The sequence below is a fragment of the Pyxicephalus adspersus genome, chromosome 1, assembly GCF_032062135.1.
Source record: "Pyxicephalus adspersus chromosome 1, UCB_Pads_2.0, whole genome shotgun sequence".
In the NCBI taxonomy this organism is placed as follows: Eukaryota; Metazoa; Chordata; class Amphibia; order Anura; family Pyxicephalidae; genus Pyxicephalus; species Pyxicephalus adspersus.
This window is the reverse complement of record NC_092858.1, coordinates 35,650,339-35,671,722: the sequence shown is the minus strand read 5'-3', so window position 1 is coordinate 35,671,722 and position 21,384 is coordinate 35,650,339. Positions and strand designations below refer to the sequence as shown.

The 21,384-nt window shown below is 37.6% G+C and overlaps 1 protein-coding gene across 1 annotated transcript in view; it reads right to left on the bottom strand.

Moving 5' to 3' along the window:
• NCKAP1L (NCK associated protein 1 like) overlaps nucleotides 1–21,384 on the bottom strand; it is a 97,262-nt gene that overhangs the window by 51,532 nt on the left and 24,346 nt on the right. The window contains exons 15-22 of the mRNA XM_072406369.1: nucleotides 21,235–21,293; nucleotides 19,352–19,497; nucleotides 17,592–17,724; nucleotides 12,760–12,879; nucleotides 10,715–10,854; nucleotides 10,478–10,609; nucleotides 6,905–7,123; nucleotides 5,898–6,034 (exon numbers count right to left, since the gene is read on the bottom strand). Of these exons, the coding sequence (XP_072262470.1) occupies nucleotides 5,898–6,034; nucleotides 6,905–7,123; nucleotides 10,478–10,609; nucleotides 10,715–10,854; nucleotides 12,760–12,879; nucleotides 17,592–17,724; nucleotides 19,352–19,497; nucleotides 21,235–21,293 (1,086 nt within the window). The remainder of the gene's footprint in view (nucleotides 1–5,897; nucleotides 6,035–6,904; nucleotides 7,124–10,477; nucleotides 10,610–10,714; nucleotides 10,855–12,759; nucleotides 12,880–17,591; nucleotides 17,725–19,351; nucleotides 19,498–21,234; nucleotides 21,294–21,384) is intronic.

The window sequence follows — 21,384 nt, the reverse complement described above, 5'->3', positions numbered from 1 at the left end:
CTCAGCAGTGCGTATAGCCATCTAGACATGCCAAGATGACCTGCTGAAGTTCAAAACAAGCTTTAGAATAGGAAAGAAAGAATTTGCCAAGAAAATATGTTTTGTTGATGCCAGAGGTCAATAACCAGCATGTGGAACCTTAAATAATGAGCTACAGCAGCAGGAGACCTATAAACAAGCACCAGAGGCTACATTTTGTCGGGCTCACCAAAATTGGACAAGGTAAGATTAAAAAAATTTGCCTGGTCAAAATTTGTCACCAACAATGTGAAATAATGCTACTATCCTGCCTGGTATCAACAATTCAGGCTGGTGGTGTAATTGCGTAGGTTTATATTATCTTGACACACTTTTTGGGTCCCTTAAATGAATTGATCATTGTTTAAAATCCTCATATTGATGTTGATGGTTACTTCTACCAGGATAATGTCACTACACATGTCAAAAAGCTCAAATCATCCCACATTGTTATCTAGAACATGCCAATGAGTTTACTGTACCCATATGGCTTCCACAGTCACCAAATTGCAATCCAATACAGCATCTTTGGGAAAATGGTTGGATGGGCGATTTTACATCATGGACCGAAACCCCTGAGGAATGTTTCCAGCATCTTGCTGATCTATGCCACAATCAATCAAGGCCATTCTGAAGGCAAAAGAGGGTCCAACTTGGTACTGCCATGGTGTATTTAAAAAGAAGCCGGTAAGTGTATACCTACTCAGACATAGCTTAGATAATAAACTTCAAATTTGAATAGGAAAGAACATACAGATTCTGCAATTGGTTATTAATACATTAAAAAGAGTGGTGGGAAATTACTTAATTCCATAAAATGCAACCCCACAAGGTGCACAGCTGCCTCTGCTCTATGACAAACACGTTTTAAAAAGGTAAGCTTATTGAGGACAAAATTGGTAATGTTCTTTTACAGACTTCAGGGATATTAGTCTGGCAGTAAGCCAATGACTGTGATAATGCTTAAAGCGTAACAAAAAACTCAGAAAATTCACTTTACATAAAAGGGTGGACAACCCTTTTATGTAAAGTAAAAATTCTGTTTGTTTTTTAAGTGCAACACCCTTTTTTTTATAAAAAAAAGGCACAGCACAACCCCCTAATTCTCGTTCGCCTAGGCGAGAGAAAATGGATAGCAGCGCAAAGCCTCCCAGGATACCTACGTCACGCATCCCAGGAGGCTCTTGGGTGCTCCTTCTGTGCATGCCCGAAGGAGCCTTTTTGTGAAAAGGGACAAAATTGACGATCTCATGCAAGCGCAGTGGGAAAGGCAAGTTTTTTTCCAACCTACGTCACCCAATCTCGCGCCTGGGTCTGGTGACGTAGGAAGAAGAACTCGGAAGAAGAGGCGAAGATGGTGCGCCGACTCGGAGACGGATGCTGGGACGACGCGGAACCCGATGGAAGACACCTCCTAACCAATTGACTGCACTGTGGGATTGAAGGTAAATGGATTTTTTTTTTTGTTTCCTGCGTTTTTCAGTTCACTTCCTCTTTAACTACCAGATCAAACTCGGCAGTCTGTATAAAGATGCCTGAAGTACAGCAAGAGCAATTCAAGAGTCACAGCACAAAAGGTCCAAGGAGAGCCTTTAATTCAGTCTTAGTTCAGTGTATTCAGAGCTCCAGAAGATTATCAACTTTTTTTCCCAATTTAAAAATCTTTAAAAAAGTAAATTGATTTGGGAAGAGCCATTTGGCTGCATGCCTTGTAAAATACTTGATTACTGCCGATAACTTCACAGTGTTATGGAAATAGAAACTTCTAATATCGCTAAATCATTCCACATAAATGCATTCCACAAATCAATAATTAAATTGGATGCTGGAGGATCCCAGTGGTTGGTCATCCCTGAAATATATTTCTCTGCTCTGTAGTAGATTAACAGAAATTACTGCTGTGCCATCACATGCAAGAGTCTAATAACATTTGACAAGAATTAAAACTCAGTAAAGATGGGAGGACCGAGCCATTGCCATGGCAACATGCTCTGGGGGATGCTGCTCACATACAGGACTGCAGCATCTGACAAAAACCAAGTAAAGTGCCTGTCTCCGCTTGTTTATCATAGGAGGGGGTGGGTGATTGTCTGCTAGCGTTATTTTCCACAAGATCGTATTCTACCAAGCACTGGAAGGCAATTGGTTAACAGAGACTTAGGAAGGGCTTTAGTTTTCTTAAAAAATAAGCTAAGCAAACAAAATCATGGTGATTTAAAATTGTTATTTCCTATTAGCTTTATAATTGTCACTAGGAAAATGTATGAGAAATACAGAAATATTATGATTGAGATGATAAAGAATGGTCATTGCTAAGCAGACTATGATCACTGTGATAGCAGTACTTAGGAGTGATTCCACAAAAAAAAGAAATTTGCATGAAGTTTGCAAGTTCATATATGATTTTGTTCCTTCTCAAAATCCAAAAACACCTCGGTAGGTTAAATGGTCTCATAGTATGGTAGTGTACTATGCAAACTTTCTCATAGTAAATAGTGTATGAGTGTGTTTGGATAAGCAGAAACGGAATAATTCAATGCTTTCTGTCCACATTTTAGGTTCATTAATCAATGATCATTCCACCCACATTTTTCACATTTAGGATGCCCACACACAGATGCTCTCCAAGAACAACAGACAGACATATCTTTGTTTCTGCAGAAGCAAGGCATTTGTTACCTAGTAGTTTGGTGCTTTCTTTCCCTTTCTCGTCTTCCCTCCAAACAATAATTACAACTTCCATTCCAGACCTTCCAGAAGCACATTTCTCCTCATCCTTGGGGTGGCCTACAAACATTTCCTTGAGGGAGTCAAATTGAGGATAGGATTGGCACTCTATATAGGATAGGACCCTCTTTAGTGGGTTGCAACATTTTAGGTCAGATTTGATGGTCATGTATAAAATGCTAGCAAAAGCTGCATACAGCAAATTTGAAGCAACATTGCACTGACAGTCACAATATACAGGATCAGTAAATGTTTGCATCTTACATCCTAAAATGTGACAAGGGGCTTTTCCAAGAATGAGATTATGTTATGTCAACTGCAGGGAGAGGAATGAATTCCTCCATCACCTTTTCCCCATTGATTAGACTGCAACATTGTAACTCTGCTAGAATTACTTTTTTCTATGATAACCACAATAAAAAAAAATCGATGCCAAAATATGTCTCATTGCTGCAGGCAGCACCTCCTCATTTTAAGCCATTAGTTTTATAAGCTATGCCATCAGCTTTTCAAAGGTTAAGATAAAGATTATGTTGCAGGTTTTACTAACAGAAGACAATACACCTATAGTAAAGGTAAACTCTTGGCAAAGGGAAAAAATGACATTTATTCTGCCTATATTTTGGCTCCCTCTTTTCCTTCATTTCCCTTTACATCAGAATGCTGAAAAAAGTGAATAAATCCTTTCTGTTTTTATTAACTATCTTTATGAAATCACTGGGACTCTGCTTGAAACCAGATCGTGACTGGTGAAAGGAGCTGATAGGGTGCCGTACATAGCATCTTGACAGCATTACAGCACTTTTTCCAATTTTTTTTTAAAGGACACTTAGCTATGATGCAAGCATTCGAATGGCCTGTGGCAGAACTTATATACAAGGGCCAGGCCAGGTGGGCACAGTTAGCAACTGAGTTGAGTAAGCAATTTCCATACAAGAAAAACTCCTGAAGGAAAAGCTGAGATGTGGCCCTTAAGGTCTAGCTCACACTTGCAATTTTGTAACAGCTATAGAATTGTTCAAAACATTACTGGGGCATTGGAGGAGGTAACTTTTTATGCTAAAACTACTTCAAGATTTTGTTGTTTAAAGTCGTAAAACCTTTGTAAATGAAAAAAACAGTCACTTCTGATATCAGAACTAATCTTTTCTGCCAATAAGGTGTACTCATAAATGACCTAACCTTCCCTATTTTGTTGGATTCAGGACGGAACTGAGATATTATTGGCTAGACTAACATTTTAGATTCAAACTTCATCCTTAAGTGCATTTTCTCTTAACACGAACTGCCTAATGTGCTTACATCTTAACGACGCCAGTGTAAATTAGCCTCTACAGAATTTACATTTTACCCTGCAAATGTTTCACAGCCAGACATTAGTGCCACAATCCTCTGTTTTTCATAACGTTTTTCATAACGTTAAATTGAAAAAAGTTGGATTAGTTCAGATGGGAGAAATTCTTACCCATGTCCTTCTAAGGGGAAACAAATAAAATAAAGTGCTGAAACTTTGTCAGGAAAGTTCTAGAGGGTTACAAGGAGTCAAGGAGACCATTCAATCAATTGATGTCTATCAACATCTAAAATATCAGCTTTGGATCGAGTTGTCCTTTAATAAACCGAAATTTTCCACATTCTGACTTTTTATTTAGGCTCTCTTTCAAAGTGAAGAGAAATTGCATATCTCTCACCAGAAGTAGCTAAGCCACATATTCTATGGTACACCTCTTGGACAGTGACCTATAGCAGAAGGTAGAAAGTGTTGCTGTAAAATTAGGGCAAGTGAAGAAATATCTGTCCGTAACAGACTTAAATTTAGTGCAAATCTAAAATCTGTTACTTTAACTCATTCTACCTCTCCATCTATCATTTCCAAACAAAACAAGTTTTCATGTCTTCCCAAGCATCCATCATGTTTCTATATTTTATAGATTTTTCAATCTCACTCTTTCTGCCCTAAATAAGGTTTTATTGCTTGCTATTTAAATAAAAAGCTCACAACCTAAAACAAACCTCCTTCCTGAGATTATTTTTCCCTACAATCTGTCTGTTTTAACCCAGTCATCCAGGACTCTTTCTGCACTACACTGATTTTTCTGGTAAATTTGTTCTTCACATTTGTTTTCTCTTCAGTCTTCAAATGAGCAATCCTGGTATCTACATCAAGAGAAACCTTTCTCTTGTGAGCCAGATTTCTCTTCTTCTATTTGATTCGAACTGATTTAAAGAATTGTCTACAAACTAACTTTTTTTTGTCTAACTTTTACCTCCTATATTCTGGCTTTACATTCTCATTGAACTGAACACTTAATAAAGTGACAACTATCGTCTAAACCTGAAGGTTACTGTAGCTTTATCCAGTGCTACTGCTTCTTAGCATTGTACATTGTTGATCTGGAATACTGGAATACTGAATACTGGAAAATCTGCACTCACTTGACAATCAAGATACTGCCTTTTCCTGGCATTCTTCTATTGCTTCAAATTATTGTGTGATGAGTTTGAATCAATAGTAGAAGACCATGAGAAGGCAGTGTCCTGAATACCAACCCAATGTCCCATCAGATCTGCTCCCTTCCCTTTACTTGTCTTTGTTATTATCACTTCTCATGCTGAACAAATCTGTCATGTTGGTTTTAACAAAGAACAGATAAATACAAAAAACACCAAGGTCTACGTAACCACGTCTGAGTTTTTACTACTAAAACATCTTCATATCTGCTGTTCCATTCCCTAGACAGTCACCTGTACAATCTACCAAGAATGCTTCAATATCTACATCTCCCACCACCTCTTCTCTGGTTTTCTCCTTTGTTAATCTCTTTATTGCAAGAACAAAATTATGGTTACTAAACATTGCCTTCAGACCATTCAAGAACGCTTCCTACCTGATTCTGACCTTTTTAACAAATATGCCCCATTGAAGTGGTATTTCTGCACCGCCACAGTCAGAAGACGGAGGGAGAAAAGTTTGGGTTATGACTCCTGACATTGCTGTTCCAAGTCCTGATGCAAGTATCCTAAGGTTATTATAGTTCTGCTCGTGATTAACCAAATTAATATGTCTGTCATCCAACCTTTTGTCAGAATTTAGGACTTTTGAGAAAGCACAGCAAAGTGGAACCTGTTACATAATAAAAAAAAGATCTCACCTGATATATCTGTGTACTCATCTGCATTAAGGCCGTGATCTCCACTCATTTCTGCTGGTAGATCTGTAAAGCATTTCAGTGTTGGGGAAAACACTATCAAGCCCATACTGGCCTGTCGCAGAAGACACTCCAGGTACCTTTGGCAGAAAGACACAGCCAATTACTTCTACTGCAGTAAATGTAAGAAATTAGCACTGGAATATGATCACTAAGTACACTAAGATTACTTTTCAATGTCAACTCAGTTGTAATCCATGACTATATGGTAAATAATATGTAAAACAAACTTTGTTTTTGTTGGATATGGAAGGTTTTAAACAAAAGTAAAGTTCTCTTTTGTTATCTGTGTCCTGACACAGGTTTCTCTTCTTCACTTCCTGTCCCGCATACACAAATAGGAGGAAATCCTATCTCACAAAGTTGTAATTTGAACAGAAGCCCCCATTTTATTGAATGCAATACATTGGATTTACAGTAAATATATTAGTATAAGTATAATGTGTATTTTTTAAAAAAAAAATTTAAAAATTAAAATTTTTTTGTTTTTTAAATATATAGATTTTTTAATTTATTCAATTTATTATTTTTACATGATTTTGTGTTGCAAACTTTATTATACTCATACTACTATAATATACTGTACAATAAATTTTCATGAAAAACAATGTACTGCTTTTAGAAATATAAAACCGGAAAGACATGAACCGCTAGGGAAGTTAAGTCAGTACACTCCTCTACAAAGTATTTTACTTTTTTTTTGCTTTCTATCCCTTAGCCATCTTATGACACCCATTCCATAATTAATAATTGGAGTGCACAGTACAATAAGCATAAAACAAGCGCAATTAATAAATGTACATTTGAAAGTTAAAGAATTTTGTCCAAACATAAAAAGGCGTGAGGAGTAGATGGAACACTTTCCGGGAAATGCTTATAGTGTTTAACATAAACCAGTGATCTGAGATGAAACTTTCCAAATTAGAGGTGCCACACAAGAGAATCCTTACCAGTTGGTATACAGTGTGGTGATAGTCTGCTCTCCATTAGCATCAGTCGCCTGTGATTGTTGCAGTAATGTGCTGCGGATAGTGCGTGCGACATCAATATTCACTAGATGAGCAACAGACTGCAACGTGCAGAGAAAAGATCTCATCGCACTTAAAACTTCTGATGGACGTTGAATCTCCCGATTGGCAGGATTCCAGTTCACAATTGACACCAAAGCCCTAGAAATAATACATTTGCATATAAGGCTATATTGCCTGAATACAACAGCAACCTAAACTTTTCCTAATTATTCAGAGAATACCAAAAAATTTTATTGGATTTACAGCAAATTGGGAGATAAATATTTATCTCTGTGGTCACAAAAAGCTATTCTTGTCCAGTAAGAATATAAATAAAGTTTTAGTGGTGCAACTTGTTTAATGGCAATAAATAATGAGGTGCTACTAGTAATCAAGACAGGAACTGGGGCCGACAGTGACTAGCCTGATCCATTTGCATGATTGTTTGCAAAACATTTATATGACACTTAGTCATTAGGGGAGAATCGTACAGCAAAATTTATCATGGAATTTAACTGATAGCTTTACCAAGAACTTTGTAACTAAATGTAAACTGGTAAATGAGTATGTCTTATAAATTATGTCTTTTGACTTTAGGTTGAACTCCATACTTACCCTCACTCTTGCACAGTTGTACTGACTCTATTAATATGAAGGACATTCAGCAACCTCTAGACCTTTCTGCCTAACTGACTTTCCCTGACCTGCCCATTTCATTTATTGGATTTAGTTTCTTTCTTTCATGGCGGTTCATGTGTGGTTGTTACGAAGGCCAGTCTGCCTTCAGATGCAATCTGTCTAAAAATGCCCACACCTCCAGACTGATATCTATTCATACAGACATTTTAATATTTGCATAACTTGTTTAAAGAACCAGATCACTGTTTGAATAGGGGTTAAGGACTTTTGAGAGGGGTACTAAGGCAGTGTACTGTTTTCTTTGTACAGCCAGTCCCTCCCACCAGCCATAGGCTGTACATTAGTGTTGTTAGAAAAGTTGAGTGTTTGATTTGGCAGCTATTCGATCGAATTACCCAATATTTTTTGGGTGATCGCACACCGAATTCGAACACTATTAAAGTCTATAGGGGGGGGGATTTTGTTTTTTTTTCGGGACTGTCTAGAACTGCAAGAGCAATCAGGGGATTGCTCTTGCAGCCCTAGCGTAACTGTAGTATGTACTGTGAATCTCTATCCAAGAACACATACAGAACAGCAGTTCATCTGCACTCTCACGTGCCTCCTCCAATCAGCTCTGACTGCAAAGTTTCCACGGTCACTGGGCTGTACTTATCAGCCCGGTGACCTTGGGAACTGAACTGCAGATGAACTCTCAATGGAGAAACTCCATTGAGAGTTCATCTGCAGTCACAGCTGATTGAAAGCACACGCGTCCCTCCTATCATCTGTGACCGCAAGTTCCCACGCTCCTCGGGCTGTGTTTATCAATGATAGGTACAGCCCAGTGACCGTGGGAACTGAACTCGGATGAACTCTCAATGGAGAAACTTTTTTTTTTTTTAAACATTTTTTTAAACACAAATTCGCAAAGTTGAATTCTGTGTTTTTCGGGTCGGGTCTGCTCGAATTCGAACCGCCATTTTCGGGTTGAATATAGGGACAACCCGAATTCAAACACCAACACTACTGTACATTGCATACAGCAGGACAAAGACCCAACAACAAGCAAAATCATTGTAGACTTTTTTACCTAATAAAAGTAAGGCCAATGCGAATGTATGAAGTTTTGTTTACAGTCAAGATGTAAGTTTGTTTTGGGCTAAGGATGAGAGGAAGTTTCCCCTCCAAGGTGCTAAACAGAAGTGAGTATGTGGCATTAGATAAATTATTCCCTACACAAACCACAATGAAAAATTCTGCTTTGGGTAGATTTTCCCTTTTAATGAACCAGGGAACATACACATTTATGGGCAACAATGGAAAAAGTTTAAATATTTATGCATCTGCTGTCATTTTTTATAAGTACTGGATTCCTGTCTCCTGGGAATTTACAAGCCTTGTAAAGAAGAATCAGTTGGTATAATTTAATGATTACCTTCCACAATGACACATGAATCTTTTGATATAAGAAGCAGCATTTCATACTGTTCAGTGGCAAACTCCAACAATAACACAGGAAACATTTGATTTGAGAAGAGGCATTTTATATTGTTTAGTAGAAAACGTCTGAGCTCATTCAACTTTTAGTAAGAAAATCAGAAAATCTCTTTGGTCTGCGAATTACAGCTTTTGTTAAGAGTCCTCTCCCTACTCCTTATTCCTCTACTGTACCAAGATGTACTGTAAGCTTTTTTATATTAAACTTCATCCATATAACAATAAACCTCATTGATAATAAATGAGTGATATACAAATCCCCCCAGGTACTGATGGGTAACCCAGTAAATATTATCAAGCTTTCAGATTTGTTTTAAATTCCTTTTCTTTTTTTCTTGACAATATGCAACTGCTGGATTACAGAAGAAAAATCGTGGTAACTTTTTTTCAGCCAACATCATAATGACCTCCCACCCTGCTATGCACTTTAGACAAATATCCTATCATCAAACATATATAATTATATTACCACCTCCATATTCAACCTATTGAGGCCTGTGTCTGATACAACTACAAATGAACAAAGACCAAATGTAAGAAAGGTTTTGTATCATTTAATACATTCACAAATACTTTGTTGGCTGTATTTAACACTTGGGTTTATGAAAACATTTACTGAACAAAAAAAAAACAAAAAAAACATTACTGAAGAGTGGTGTAAACAGCCTTTTCATTGTAACTAAGCTGTAATTGACAACAAGTCATGTCAGTAGCCCATAGCTATTGTGCTATGCCTGGAGGGTGCTGCTACCTTGAGCAATGAAATGGTACAGTTTTAATGCTAAACACTTTAATTTGCCCAAGATAACCTAAGAGAAGAAAAAATGTATCCCCAGATGACGTCAAAACATTTTGAGGATTGTTTAGTGAGGTTAATTAGGCAATCCTTTAAAAGTTTGGGTCAGTTCTTTCTTTACAATTTGGATATAGTGTACCCATTATGTTACAACACAGCAGACATTTAATAGATATGTGAAAAGTTAGATCACATCTTACAAATACCTGGCACCAGGCAAGGGTCTTTGCTATACTTTGTTGTTTCACTTACTACATTGCTTAGACAATATCCCCGAATAGTTGGCATGACTTAAAGCGGACTTATCAGCACAATTTTTTACTAATAATTAAATGGGTGACTAAGTAAATTTGGAATCTCACCCTATGCTACTCAAAAATGTTTTAGCTATACATACACTTTAACCATACAAAGAGAACTAACCCCTTGTAATATCAATGAATGTAAGTCTGGACATGCAGAACCAGTCAACCTATCCATTAGGTATATACAGTATAAGGTGAATTCATCAATCAATTTTATTGCATGAAAACATGCATGACAACACATTTACATTTTAGCAAATACACATACTACAAATTATTAGGTGGATTACCTACCGACTAAGTCTTGTCTCTAAATGGGAACTCAGGTACTCTGCTGGAGTGACCAGATGATCAAACACCATGATAGTTCTTACATAATTTAGAGCTACGGTGAGCTCACTAAGGGTCAGGTGTAGTTTATCCATGCTGCAAAAGAAATCCATATGCAGATAAAAGTACTGATTAGAATACATTTATATTTGCACATCAGAGGTGATGAGCATCAGAAGTACAGAGATATAATGTACTCACTTGGTCATCTTGCTGCGGTCTTTGCGTTGGCTTTCTGTGCCTGGTTTTTCTCTTTCAGGCTCTGTTTTTTTAGGGGGTGGCCTTTTCATTTTCTTTTTCCTGGCTTTGCTTATAGATGCAGCACAATGCTTTGGAAGCAACTAAAAGTAGAATTTATCATAGTATTTTTTTAATTTAGGTCCAACAAAAATGTCAGTGAAGTATAAGGTTATGCTTCATTGGTACTTGGTTCCTGAAAGGATATCCAAAATTCATCCCTCAACATCTCCTTTATGTTTTGAACGATGTTGGACAAATGGTACAATATTACATATGTGGTGGTCCTGCCCTGTTGTCCAACTCTTTTGGGATAAAATCTTTGATAAAGTGTCGCGGGTGATTGAAAGAAGGGTAAAAGGCACCATAGAGTTGGGTTTTTTAGCAGGTGTGATGTAATAGCATCTAAGTCTCAAATCAAACTTTTGAAGTTGATGATTTTGGCAGCTCGGATCACCCTAAGCTCGGATCTTGGAAATACCCCGATATACGAATGGACCCATTCAAAGTTGAAATAGATTGGATTATGACTAATGATAAAATGACCCATATTCTTAAGAATACTTTAGACAAATTTGAACTGATATAGGAACCATGGAAGAAAATGTGTCAAATTACTTAGAATATTTAAGTACAATAAAATAATGGAATTTATTTGGTATGACTTTCGCCTCCTCTAATGTGTCTTGTTATGTCTTAACTGTTTTTGTTATACTGTGGACTTAATTAAGGTCAGATTTAATTACACACGATTTATGGAATAATGTTATATGTAAAGATAAGCACAATTTATTAAAGATAATCTTTTCATAATGATGATAGCACTGTCACTATTTAAATTGAAAATTTGAAACAGAAATTGAACTATAATAGGATTAATATTTTTTACTCTCACTGAAGCTTGTATAATAAAGAGACCACTCCATATGGGTGGGTTAATTAGACACATAAAGTTATATATTATAAAAAAAATGGCTAATTTTAAGGAATTTGATTCTTTTTGGATGTCCTAATGTCGGGTAGAATCCTAAAAATCACCTGCTTTTTTTTTTCTTTTTTACACTGTTTTCTAGATGGCCAAAAAGATTGAGGTTTATGGTTATTATGTAATAGCACTGTTGTTTACTAGTATTTACTATCCTTTTTTTATAAATGTATGGTTAACAGAAAAGTCCTAATAGGACAATATTATTTATGTATCATGTGTATATTCTAATCTGTATATTTGTTTAAAATTTAATAAAAATGATTGTAATAAAAAAAAAATGTCAGTGAAGTATTAAACTAGTTCTGCCAAGTTTTGTTTCTCTTAAGTTTGTTTTTAATGTATATCCTAATGTATATCCTAATATTGAGATCCTTATTAAGCTTTATGCCCAGCACCATATTTTAGATTCTTCATAAATGCCTAGTGAAAATCTGCCCAGATTAAGGGGGCAAAAAATTAAGGGGGCATAAATTAATTTCAAACAGAATAAATCATATGAAATTAAAGAAGCCATTGTATTATTATTTGCCTAGGGTATTTATGGGGTCCAAATATTGCCCCAAGTAACAGAACATGATAATTGTTATAAATGCATCACCCATAGACTGTATAAACCATGAGGTTGTTACAGGCTAGGACTCTTCACATGAAAGTGATAAATATAGGGGTGATGGCTTTTTACTTAAGGGGTCAGAAAAGACCCTGAAATGCTGAGGGAATCATTATATCAGCCTGGATGGTTTTTATTACTTTCATTCATTTTTTCAATATTGTTTGCTGTTTAACACTTATTCATACACCGTAGATTCGTACATGAGTGTTGCACTGTGTACAAATACTGCCTGGTCTATTGCTTTCTGTTTAGTTTTGGGGATGAAAAGTTATGGTGCATGACAACCCTCTTCATAAGCCTTGTGCAAGATATAGAAAGTTGGCACATGAGAAGAATCTTTAAATCAATTAGGCATCAAAATTTCACCGGCTTTTAATACAAATTTAGTATTAAATTTATGGACGTTACCTTCTCGCTGAGATTACTTTGCTCTGCACAGATGTCTATTATACAACCAGAGGCTTGTTTGCTAATTGCATCAAGAAAATTATTACACAGCCCCAAGCTGCAGTTCTTCAGATGAGGGTACTGTGAAAAAAGACAAATAACATAGTATTATCCTTATGTGTAACATTACATCTGGCTGAATTTAGTTTTTGAATTGGAAATGAGATGTAATGTAGTGTGCATGCACATTTTGGCTTACATAAAGAATGTTCTGTCCACCACTTTGCTGCAATACATTACTTGTATTTACTTATCAGCCAAATTTCTATCAGAATTTTCTTTGTTTTGGGTTTAATTGGGTTTAGGTTCACAGCTGTAAGGAACTTACCTGTCCAGCGAGCTTGCGGCATCCCTGGGGATCTCAGCCGCAGAGGGAGACGCCACTGCAGCAGGCAGCATGGCCGAGGCTGCTGCCCTGCTAGTAGCGTGTCTCTCCTTGCAGGCGGAGGGATTTATTCTGGCCGAACTACTGTTTGGCCAGGCAGCATCCCCAGCATCTCTATGGAAGTGATTACAGAAAGTCCTGTTCTCAGCACGCCTGTGGATGTGCAAAGTAGGGCACGTCACAGGGGTGCTGTGGGAAGAGGTGCGCACGCTACCACGCGTGCCTCTTGTACCCCCCGGGGGTGTGGCACTTGGGGCGGTCCAATTGGCCGCAGGGGATTCAGTTACCCTCCAATCAAATGGCGCCAGGTGGCACAAGGTCATTGGGCACTCTGGCCATTTAAGGAGAACCTGTCCTGAACAATATTGCCCGCTATAAGCCTCTGTTTGTACAGTGTGCTTGGGCGCGTTCTCTGTGTTAATTAACCTGTTGTGTCATTACTAATAGAGACCTGGTCTGATACCTGATTCTGCTTAAACTTTGCCTGTCCTGACTTTGGATTGTTTGTGACCACTCTTGCCTGCTGCCTGCCCTGACCTCGGATTGTTTCTGACCTGCTTCTGCCTTACCCTACTGTACCACGTCTTGTTTTATGACAACAATAAAGCTTGATAAAATGATTCTTAGAGATGGCTGTGGTTTGTGTTCCCAGGCGCATTACAACAGTGCAATGATGATCTGACTCTGCTTTAACTCCCTATCAGCATGGCATTGTCACTTCATGAACTGAATGTCTCTGTGTACTGTTTTTTCCTCCCATACTTAAGTCCTGCTATACAGGAACTGCAAAGAGGCCCCAGGGTAAATTCAGGTACTAAAATTCTCTACATTTAGAAATATATACTTAATAGCATATTAATGATTACAGAGCTGCATCACTTATTGTTGTGTCAGCACAGGCTTTAAAAAAATGTTAAAATGCTCAAATCATAGTAACTGCCTTCAGTTGAGTCTCTTTGGACTGGCATTGTCAAAGAAACATTAAACAATACCTCTGTGCTTTTTTGTCATTTTGCCTAAAGGAATAACTTTCAGAAATGTATTTGAACTCCTGATTGTAAAAACCTGGTTGTATAAACTGCATTATGTGCCATAGGTAAAGGCGATTAGAATTGAAATGACAAATATGGGTTGATTTACTAAAGGAATATAGGTTATTCTTCACTTGCACAGAATAGTTAACTAAGCTAAGTGAATGTGGTAAAAATTCACTTTGCAATTATACCCAATGGTGGGCAAATAAATGTAAAAAAAACAGGATGTTTGCTTGCACATAATAGGATGGTTGAAGTCAGAAGCAATTTATTCATTTGCTAAGCTGAATGAAATGTTCATTGCAAGAGAATAATTCACTTTGCTAAGTGTAGAGCCTATTTTCCTTTAGTAAATCAGCCCCACTGTGTTAACTTAGGTCATTTCGTCTTTGACACAGATACTATCATTACAAATGCAAATTGAGCTTTGGTGCTCACTGATTATCTGAATATTGATTAATATTATTATCCTAAAAATAACATTTGATAATGCAATTCAGAAAGTCATGAAGTGAATGAAGTGACAGAGAAAAGAAAAGGAGGTAAATAAAGCAGTGAAGTTTAAATCAACCTCTTGCCCTGGGGACAAGGTACATGGACATAGACAGTGACCTGCCGACCACAGCCAGAGGGGAGGTTGCAGGTACTACAATGCAGGGCCACTAGCTATGCCAGAAAGCTAAGGGCTTGACCATTCCCTATTCCCCATAGACCTATACTAGCATTTAAACCTTGAAGTGAAGCAACCCTCTCACCACAAATAATTCTGGAATTCAACTTTATGCATAGATTACCCTAACTGTGGATTATCTGTTAATATCCTAACTGTTCTCCTAATTTGTAATATACACGTGATACTGGACAGTAAGCATCACCTTTCCTTCCTGCCTGACTGGCACCAAGACATGTAAAATGCTTTGTGCTCCACTAGTTGAACAAGAAGTAATGAATGTGTTAACTCTTTGATCACGTTTTAATGGACCATGGAAGAGTTTGAAGTTTTGTAGTGGTGTTGTGTGGGCAAAACATTCAGGGAAGTGTTTAAGATTTTCAGTAAAATGCCCTAAATGATATCTGACATCAAACTCCTCCTGCTGTTTTGGCTCTTACAACTGTCCTGCAGCTTGTCTTGTTGGGGGGAGGGTGGGCCTAATGGTGCAGCAATGAGGGTGGAGTTCATTCAGTGGCACATCCCTGCATTGCAAAAGTTAAATGCTTGTTTAAATGCAGGGGTTTACTTATATCCCATTTCTGTTATGCAACCTATACCCCATACTACAGTTGCCCCCCCTGACATCATCTCCTACAGTGTAGGGCTATTAGCAAGCACTGACTTCATCTCCTACAAGGTAGGGCCATTAGTAGGAACTGACATCATCTCCTACAATGTAGGACCAGCGGCAGACACTGATGTGGGCTCCTACAAAGTAGGGCCAGTAGCAGGCACTGAAATCATTTCCCACAAGGTTAGGGTCAGTAGCAAACACTGACATCATCTCCTGAAGTGCAGGACCAGTAGTAGACAATTACACCATCCCCCACAATATTAGGCCAGTAGCAGGCACAGATGTCATCCTCTACAACAGGGGTGTCAAAATCTGGCCCACGGGCCAAATCTGGCCCGCAACTTGCTTTTTTTTTGGCGCCCCAAAGAATTGGATTACATCTGACCTGCCTGCCCACTACTATGTATTGCAGCAATTGATGCCACTACTACAATTCCCCGCATCACTCGCGTCTATAGACCCGCGGTCTATGCGTGGCCCTGCATTGTTGTTCTGTTCTATAGACGCAAGTAATGTGGGGAATTGTATTCTCGGCATCACTCGCTCCGATGGAACAGGAGGTGAGATATCTCTGCCCCTCCCCGCCCCCCTCTCACACATCACAGGGGCCTACAGTAATACATTGTAACTGTAGTTCTGCATGCAAATGATAGAAGCGGCACATCGGTTAATTTGAATCTTCTATATCAGGCAGTACCAGCTGCAGGAAAACAATAGATTAAATCGTCCCAAATGAATTTCTATGATTGTAGTACATAGCTGGGAGGACTTACAGTCAGTATTAGGCTGAGGATCTATTATAGTGTGCTGGAACATACACAGAGAATCTCCATTCATTTCTTTACACATGGTAGGATCCACATGAATCCCTATGTTACTATCTCACATCATCATTTTCAATACATGCAATACATAGACATTATTCCTGTACACTCATCATGTGACACAAAGCCTAGGCAATGATCACATGGTGCCTGACTACCAGGGGCATTGAGTTTGTTTCAATCCATTGGAGACTGCATAATGTAATATTTAGTGTCAGACAGACTTGTGATGTGAGAGAATGAACAACACAGGCTGCATAGATAGATAGAAATTAGTCTTTTCAACCCTAAAGTGTGTGTAGAGGGGTTTGTTTTTGTTAGTTATGGATGAAGTAGTAAACTTCCATAGTTTTTTCAATAAATTTCAAGTTTGGCCCCCAACTTGGTCTACGTTTTTAGTTTCAGCCCTCTGTGTATTTGAGTTTGACACCCCTGCTCTACAAGGTAAGGCCGTTGGCAGACACTAACATCTTCTCCTACAGTGCAGGGCCAATAGCAGGCACTGGTGGCATGTCCTAAAATTTGGATCCAGTACCAGGCACTGACATAATTTTCCACTTGGTTGCACCACTAGCAGGATTTGACTTCATCTTCTATAAAGTAGGACCTGTAGCCTTAATGTGTAGGTAATGGACTGAGAGCCAGCCCATAGCCTGGAGCTTATGGATGTACAATGAGTGTGTTGAATGCCTTGGAAGCAAGGTCTAATGTAAGCAAAATGCTTCCTATGTTTCTCCTAAACCTAATCAGTCATTTACCCATGTATAGTGGATGTAGCCCCACTGCAATATGTATTTTTATTTCTTTTCTAAAGTTCAACTTTAATGCAACAAATCTGTATTAAATGCATTATTTTTAAGCTTGATACAGTAGTATTGATATTCTAAATTCTTCAGCTGTAAGAAGGCAATGTTATTCCCAGCTTAATAATATTGTTTTATATTCACACCATTGTGTTTTTATGAGTCTCATCTGTGCTCCTTCCTGGTGACTGGGTTTCTGGTGCTTCACAGCAGGACTACAAACAGTGATATACAAGATATGTAGAAGGAAGCAAAACAACAGCACAAATATGCCTGTAATCTAAAACAATCATCAGCCTTTGGAAACCAAAAGGAACTCATGTATAATTAATAGGATAACTGGGCTCCAAACAATAATGCGGAAAGATAAACACAATGTAGTCTGAGCAACACAAGAGATTGTTAAGGTCAACAGCACTATTTAGTTGCTGCTGTTGTTACTGAGTAATTTGGTATCTCACCTCTTCTGGGCACATCTCATGGGTGCAATTCGAGAAGTGAGAGCAGGCCAATGGAAATGAAATTGAGTAACGCAAAGCAGAGGGTTCCTCCATTGTTTGCGAGAACATCTTCTCAAATGTACGGATATGAAAACTATGAATACACAGATGAGAGAATTAACAACAAAGTAAAGAAAAGCCATGGGATATCTGATATATGCTGTTCTGCAACAGACAAACACAAAAAGTCTGACAATTCCGGACAAATATATATCTCAGTACTTATCTATAGAGAGGCTATTTAATCCTTGATAATCTCAGAATATAAATGATAAAAAGAATATTATAAGCAACAACTACAATAAAGCATATACCACAAATTACAGCGGAACTTCAAACAAAACATTACTTTGGTTCTGGAAATGAGAAAGAGTTAGAAACTTTATCATTATTTCATCAAAGTTTGTTTCCTTCTTCATGAGAATTCTCCTAATTTTAACAGGGATTTGGGCAAAGTTTCCTTAAAGTGAGGGCTAATTTCACTGTTAACAGCTGTAGCTAAAACAGGTGTCCAGGTTGACAGCTTTTCAGTCACCTTAATACAACAAAATATTAGATCTTCCCCTCATTATTTATCCAAGGGACAATTATCAAAAGAATGAAAGATGAGAGTAAATCTCCTAAAAAGAGTCACAGACCGCAACCCTTATTAAAAAAGGTTCCACTTCAGGGGAAGTCTTTGCCAGGAATGAGAAGAATGAGCTGCCAATGGACTGTATATACTTATCTTCTGATGTCTACAGAGTAACACAGTCCACTCTATTACACAAATAATACAATTTGCCACAAACTGGTCTTTAAACCCAACTATTTCTTCATTCTGTATCCAATGACTGCTATATGTGATGTAACAATTGCTGGTCAATGTAAGGCACACAAAGAAGAATGAGTAAGCCTAGATGTGGAATATTACAGATTTAGTTTGCAGGTTCCTGTATGACAAATTCATTAAAGTGGCATTTTATGATATTCATTCCCAGTACTGACTGCTCTGCTAGAATGTCACTCCCTTATTAATCTTTGGTGGAGACCGCATGACCAATTGCCAAGGTAGATGCCTTCAGATATTCGCGTATTGCTATTTGTAAATGGGTAGATATCCTGAGGCTGCCATATATATAAGAATTAATCAAGCATCAGCCATTCATTTTTAAGCAGAACTTACTGACACACTAAGCAATTTTGCCCCTAAAGCAGCAACAACAAAAAAAATTGCATTGTAATCTGCAAATGTGCAATAAGTAACTAAAGTTACTTATTGCACATTTGCAGTAAGTAACTGAAACTATTTGGCTAAAATCACTGAAAATATTTGGCTAAATGCTGTTGAAGAGTTGTTAAAATTACAGATATTCACCCTAGCTTCACCACCTAGAAGGTCACTGCCTGAAACAAGGACACAGAAGGGCCAGGATCCACACACATGTTATGTTTTTCTCTAGCAGATAATAGTAAATTTAGTAAGGTGTGGTTTACAAAAAGTCAGAAAATGACCTAAAATCCTGGCTTGTATGTGACCCTATAGGACTGGAATTAGATACCCTTGCTCCAGATGAACAGGTAGGACATGAATGACTGGCCGGAGTCCGCACCTTAAAACAAAAAGAAAAGGCAGATCTCGTTTCTATATCATTCAGGTCCCTAAAATGTTGATTCTTACTTGCCTGAAGTGTATTTTATTAGATGCAACAAATGTAATTATACAGTTATAAATTACTAACCCAAAGATGGAGAGGTCTGAGGTCTCAATAATCAGATCTTCCACAGAGTCCAGCATCCAGGTGTGGAACATGATCAGATTCATAATTTTCCCAAGGTCTGGATTGTCCCGGAGAGATAGCGGGGCTTTAGCCACACTGGTATATGCCTGGTAAATAAACAGGATACACACCAAGGTAACTTAATATGGCATAAATAGAGATTTTATAACAAACAAGGATAACATGGGTTTTAGTTTTATAGTATTGGATCATAATGTATTGTGATATATGCTTTTCAGTTGACCTGAATAGTAATCAGAACTTTGTTTGATCATTCCAAGGATTATAAAGAACCACTTGTGGATCATTTCTCTAATTATCTAGTTATACTTTTATAATACCATGCATCTCTGTGATTGTCATTTGGAGATCAGGTTTTTTTTAGAGGATATTTAATTATTGTTTGTTATGAGTTAGAGTTTTATGCGATTAATAATCTTTTATTATTCTTTTGGTGATGAAACATTTTCTTTCGATCTTTCACTGGTCTGATTATAATTACTATCATTGTTTAGGAGATAGATAATATATATATGTGTTGTGTAAATGAGTCCTTAGTATTTTTAAAAGGCTTACTCTTGAAACATCTTGACATCTTTTTTGCTTTGCATATCAAAAACCCGCTTATCATATATATGTACAGGAATTTCACTGCAATTTAGCAGCTGTTGGATTGCTAATGCTTGCTTAGTAATGACAACAGAATAGACAGCATTTGTGCTTCAAATGTGGCATGTGGTGGCCCTGTCTTTTATCCCTAAGGAATAGTATTGTTCAGCTGGGATGTGCTAATGTATGCCTTAATTGATCTGTTTCCATTACAAACACCCAGTATGTTTCCTGTTTTATTGAAAGACATTGCCAAACATTGCAATGGAGATGTTTAATTTCAGTGCTGCACATTGTTTATTTATTTTTCTTGCTAACAGCAGGCTATGAAATCAAATCAACAAAGTTACCAGCTACTCAACAAATGCCATTTACTTTTACTGACATCTAGTGGAAGAACAAATTATTGCATCGAACTTGCTTTCACAAGTTAGTAACTAGATCGGTGTTTCTCAACCAGTTTCATGGAATCCCAGAGCTCCTCAAGAAGTTCCTAGGAGTTTTATGAGCAATGAGCAATTTGTGCATCTCAGGTTAGTTAAAGTGACACCATCATTTTTTTCTGTGACATTCTTCCCACTTCCAAGCAATGTAGGAGTAATTTTTCCTACAGACCACCATAAACTGTGAGCTGTGAAAATAGTAATTATAGCAGAGGTTTCCTAAAGAACTAAAAGTTATTTTAAGGGTTCCCCCATGTTAAAAAGGATGAGAAAGACTGAAATAGATAGTTAACTGTAGTTATAGATCAACTTTTTACCCCAAAAAATCATTTTCAGGTCTCAGGGAACCCTGTTAATACCAATTTATTGGGGGTCAGTGGAGAAAAACCTTCTTGCATTGGTGGGCAGTGAAAGGAAAGCATCCCTTACAGTGGTGGTTAGAATATCGGCTTAACAGGGAGATACTTGGCTCTACCAAGTGGCCCCAAAACTATGAAGACATCATCAGATGGGGGGTCAATTTGCCACAGTTCTAGGAACCCTTAGCAATCTTTGAAGGAACTCTGGTTGAGAATGGCTGCTGTATATAGTATCAGGAGAGAACCAACACCATACATATCACATTGTGCAAACTCTTGAGAATATTAAGTTTTTTTGGTCAGATCTTCTTTCTTTATTTTTATTATAAAAGGCTTCAAACTGCTTGCTTCCGTGAGGGTTCTTTGTACCAGTACTCAACATGGTGCATTTAACAAAATTGTAAGCATGGTATTATATACACAATGTTCTCACCTGGAGCCGGAACCAGTCGAGTCTCAGGGCTCTAAAATCAAACGTTTCTTTGTTGTCAACTGCAGGAGGAAAAGGCATATAAGGATTTGAAAAAAAGTCATGTAGTTTTAAAATAATGTTAAGGAATGACTATACAGCTTTTTTATTTTA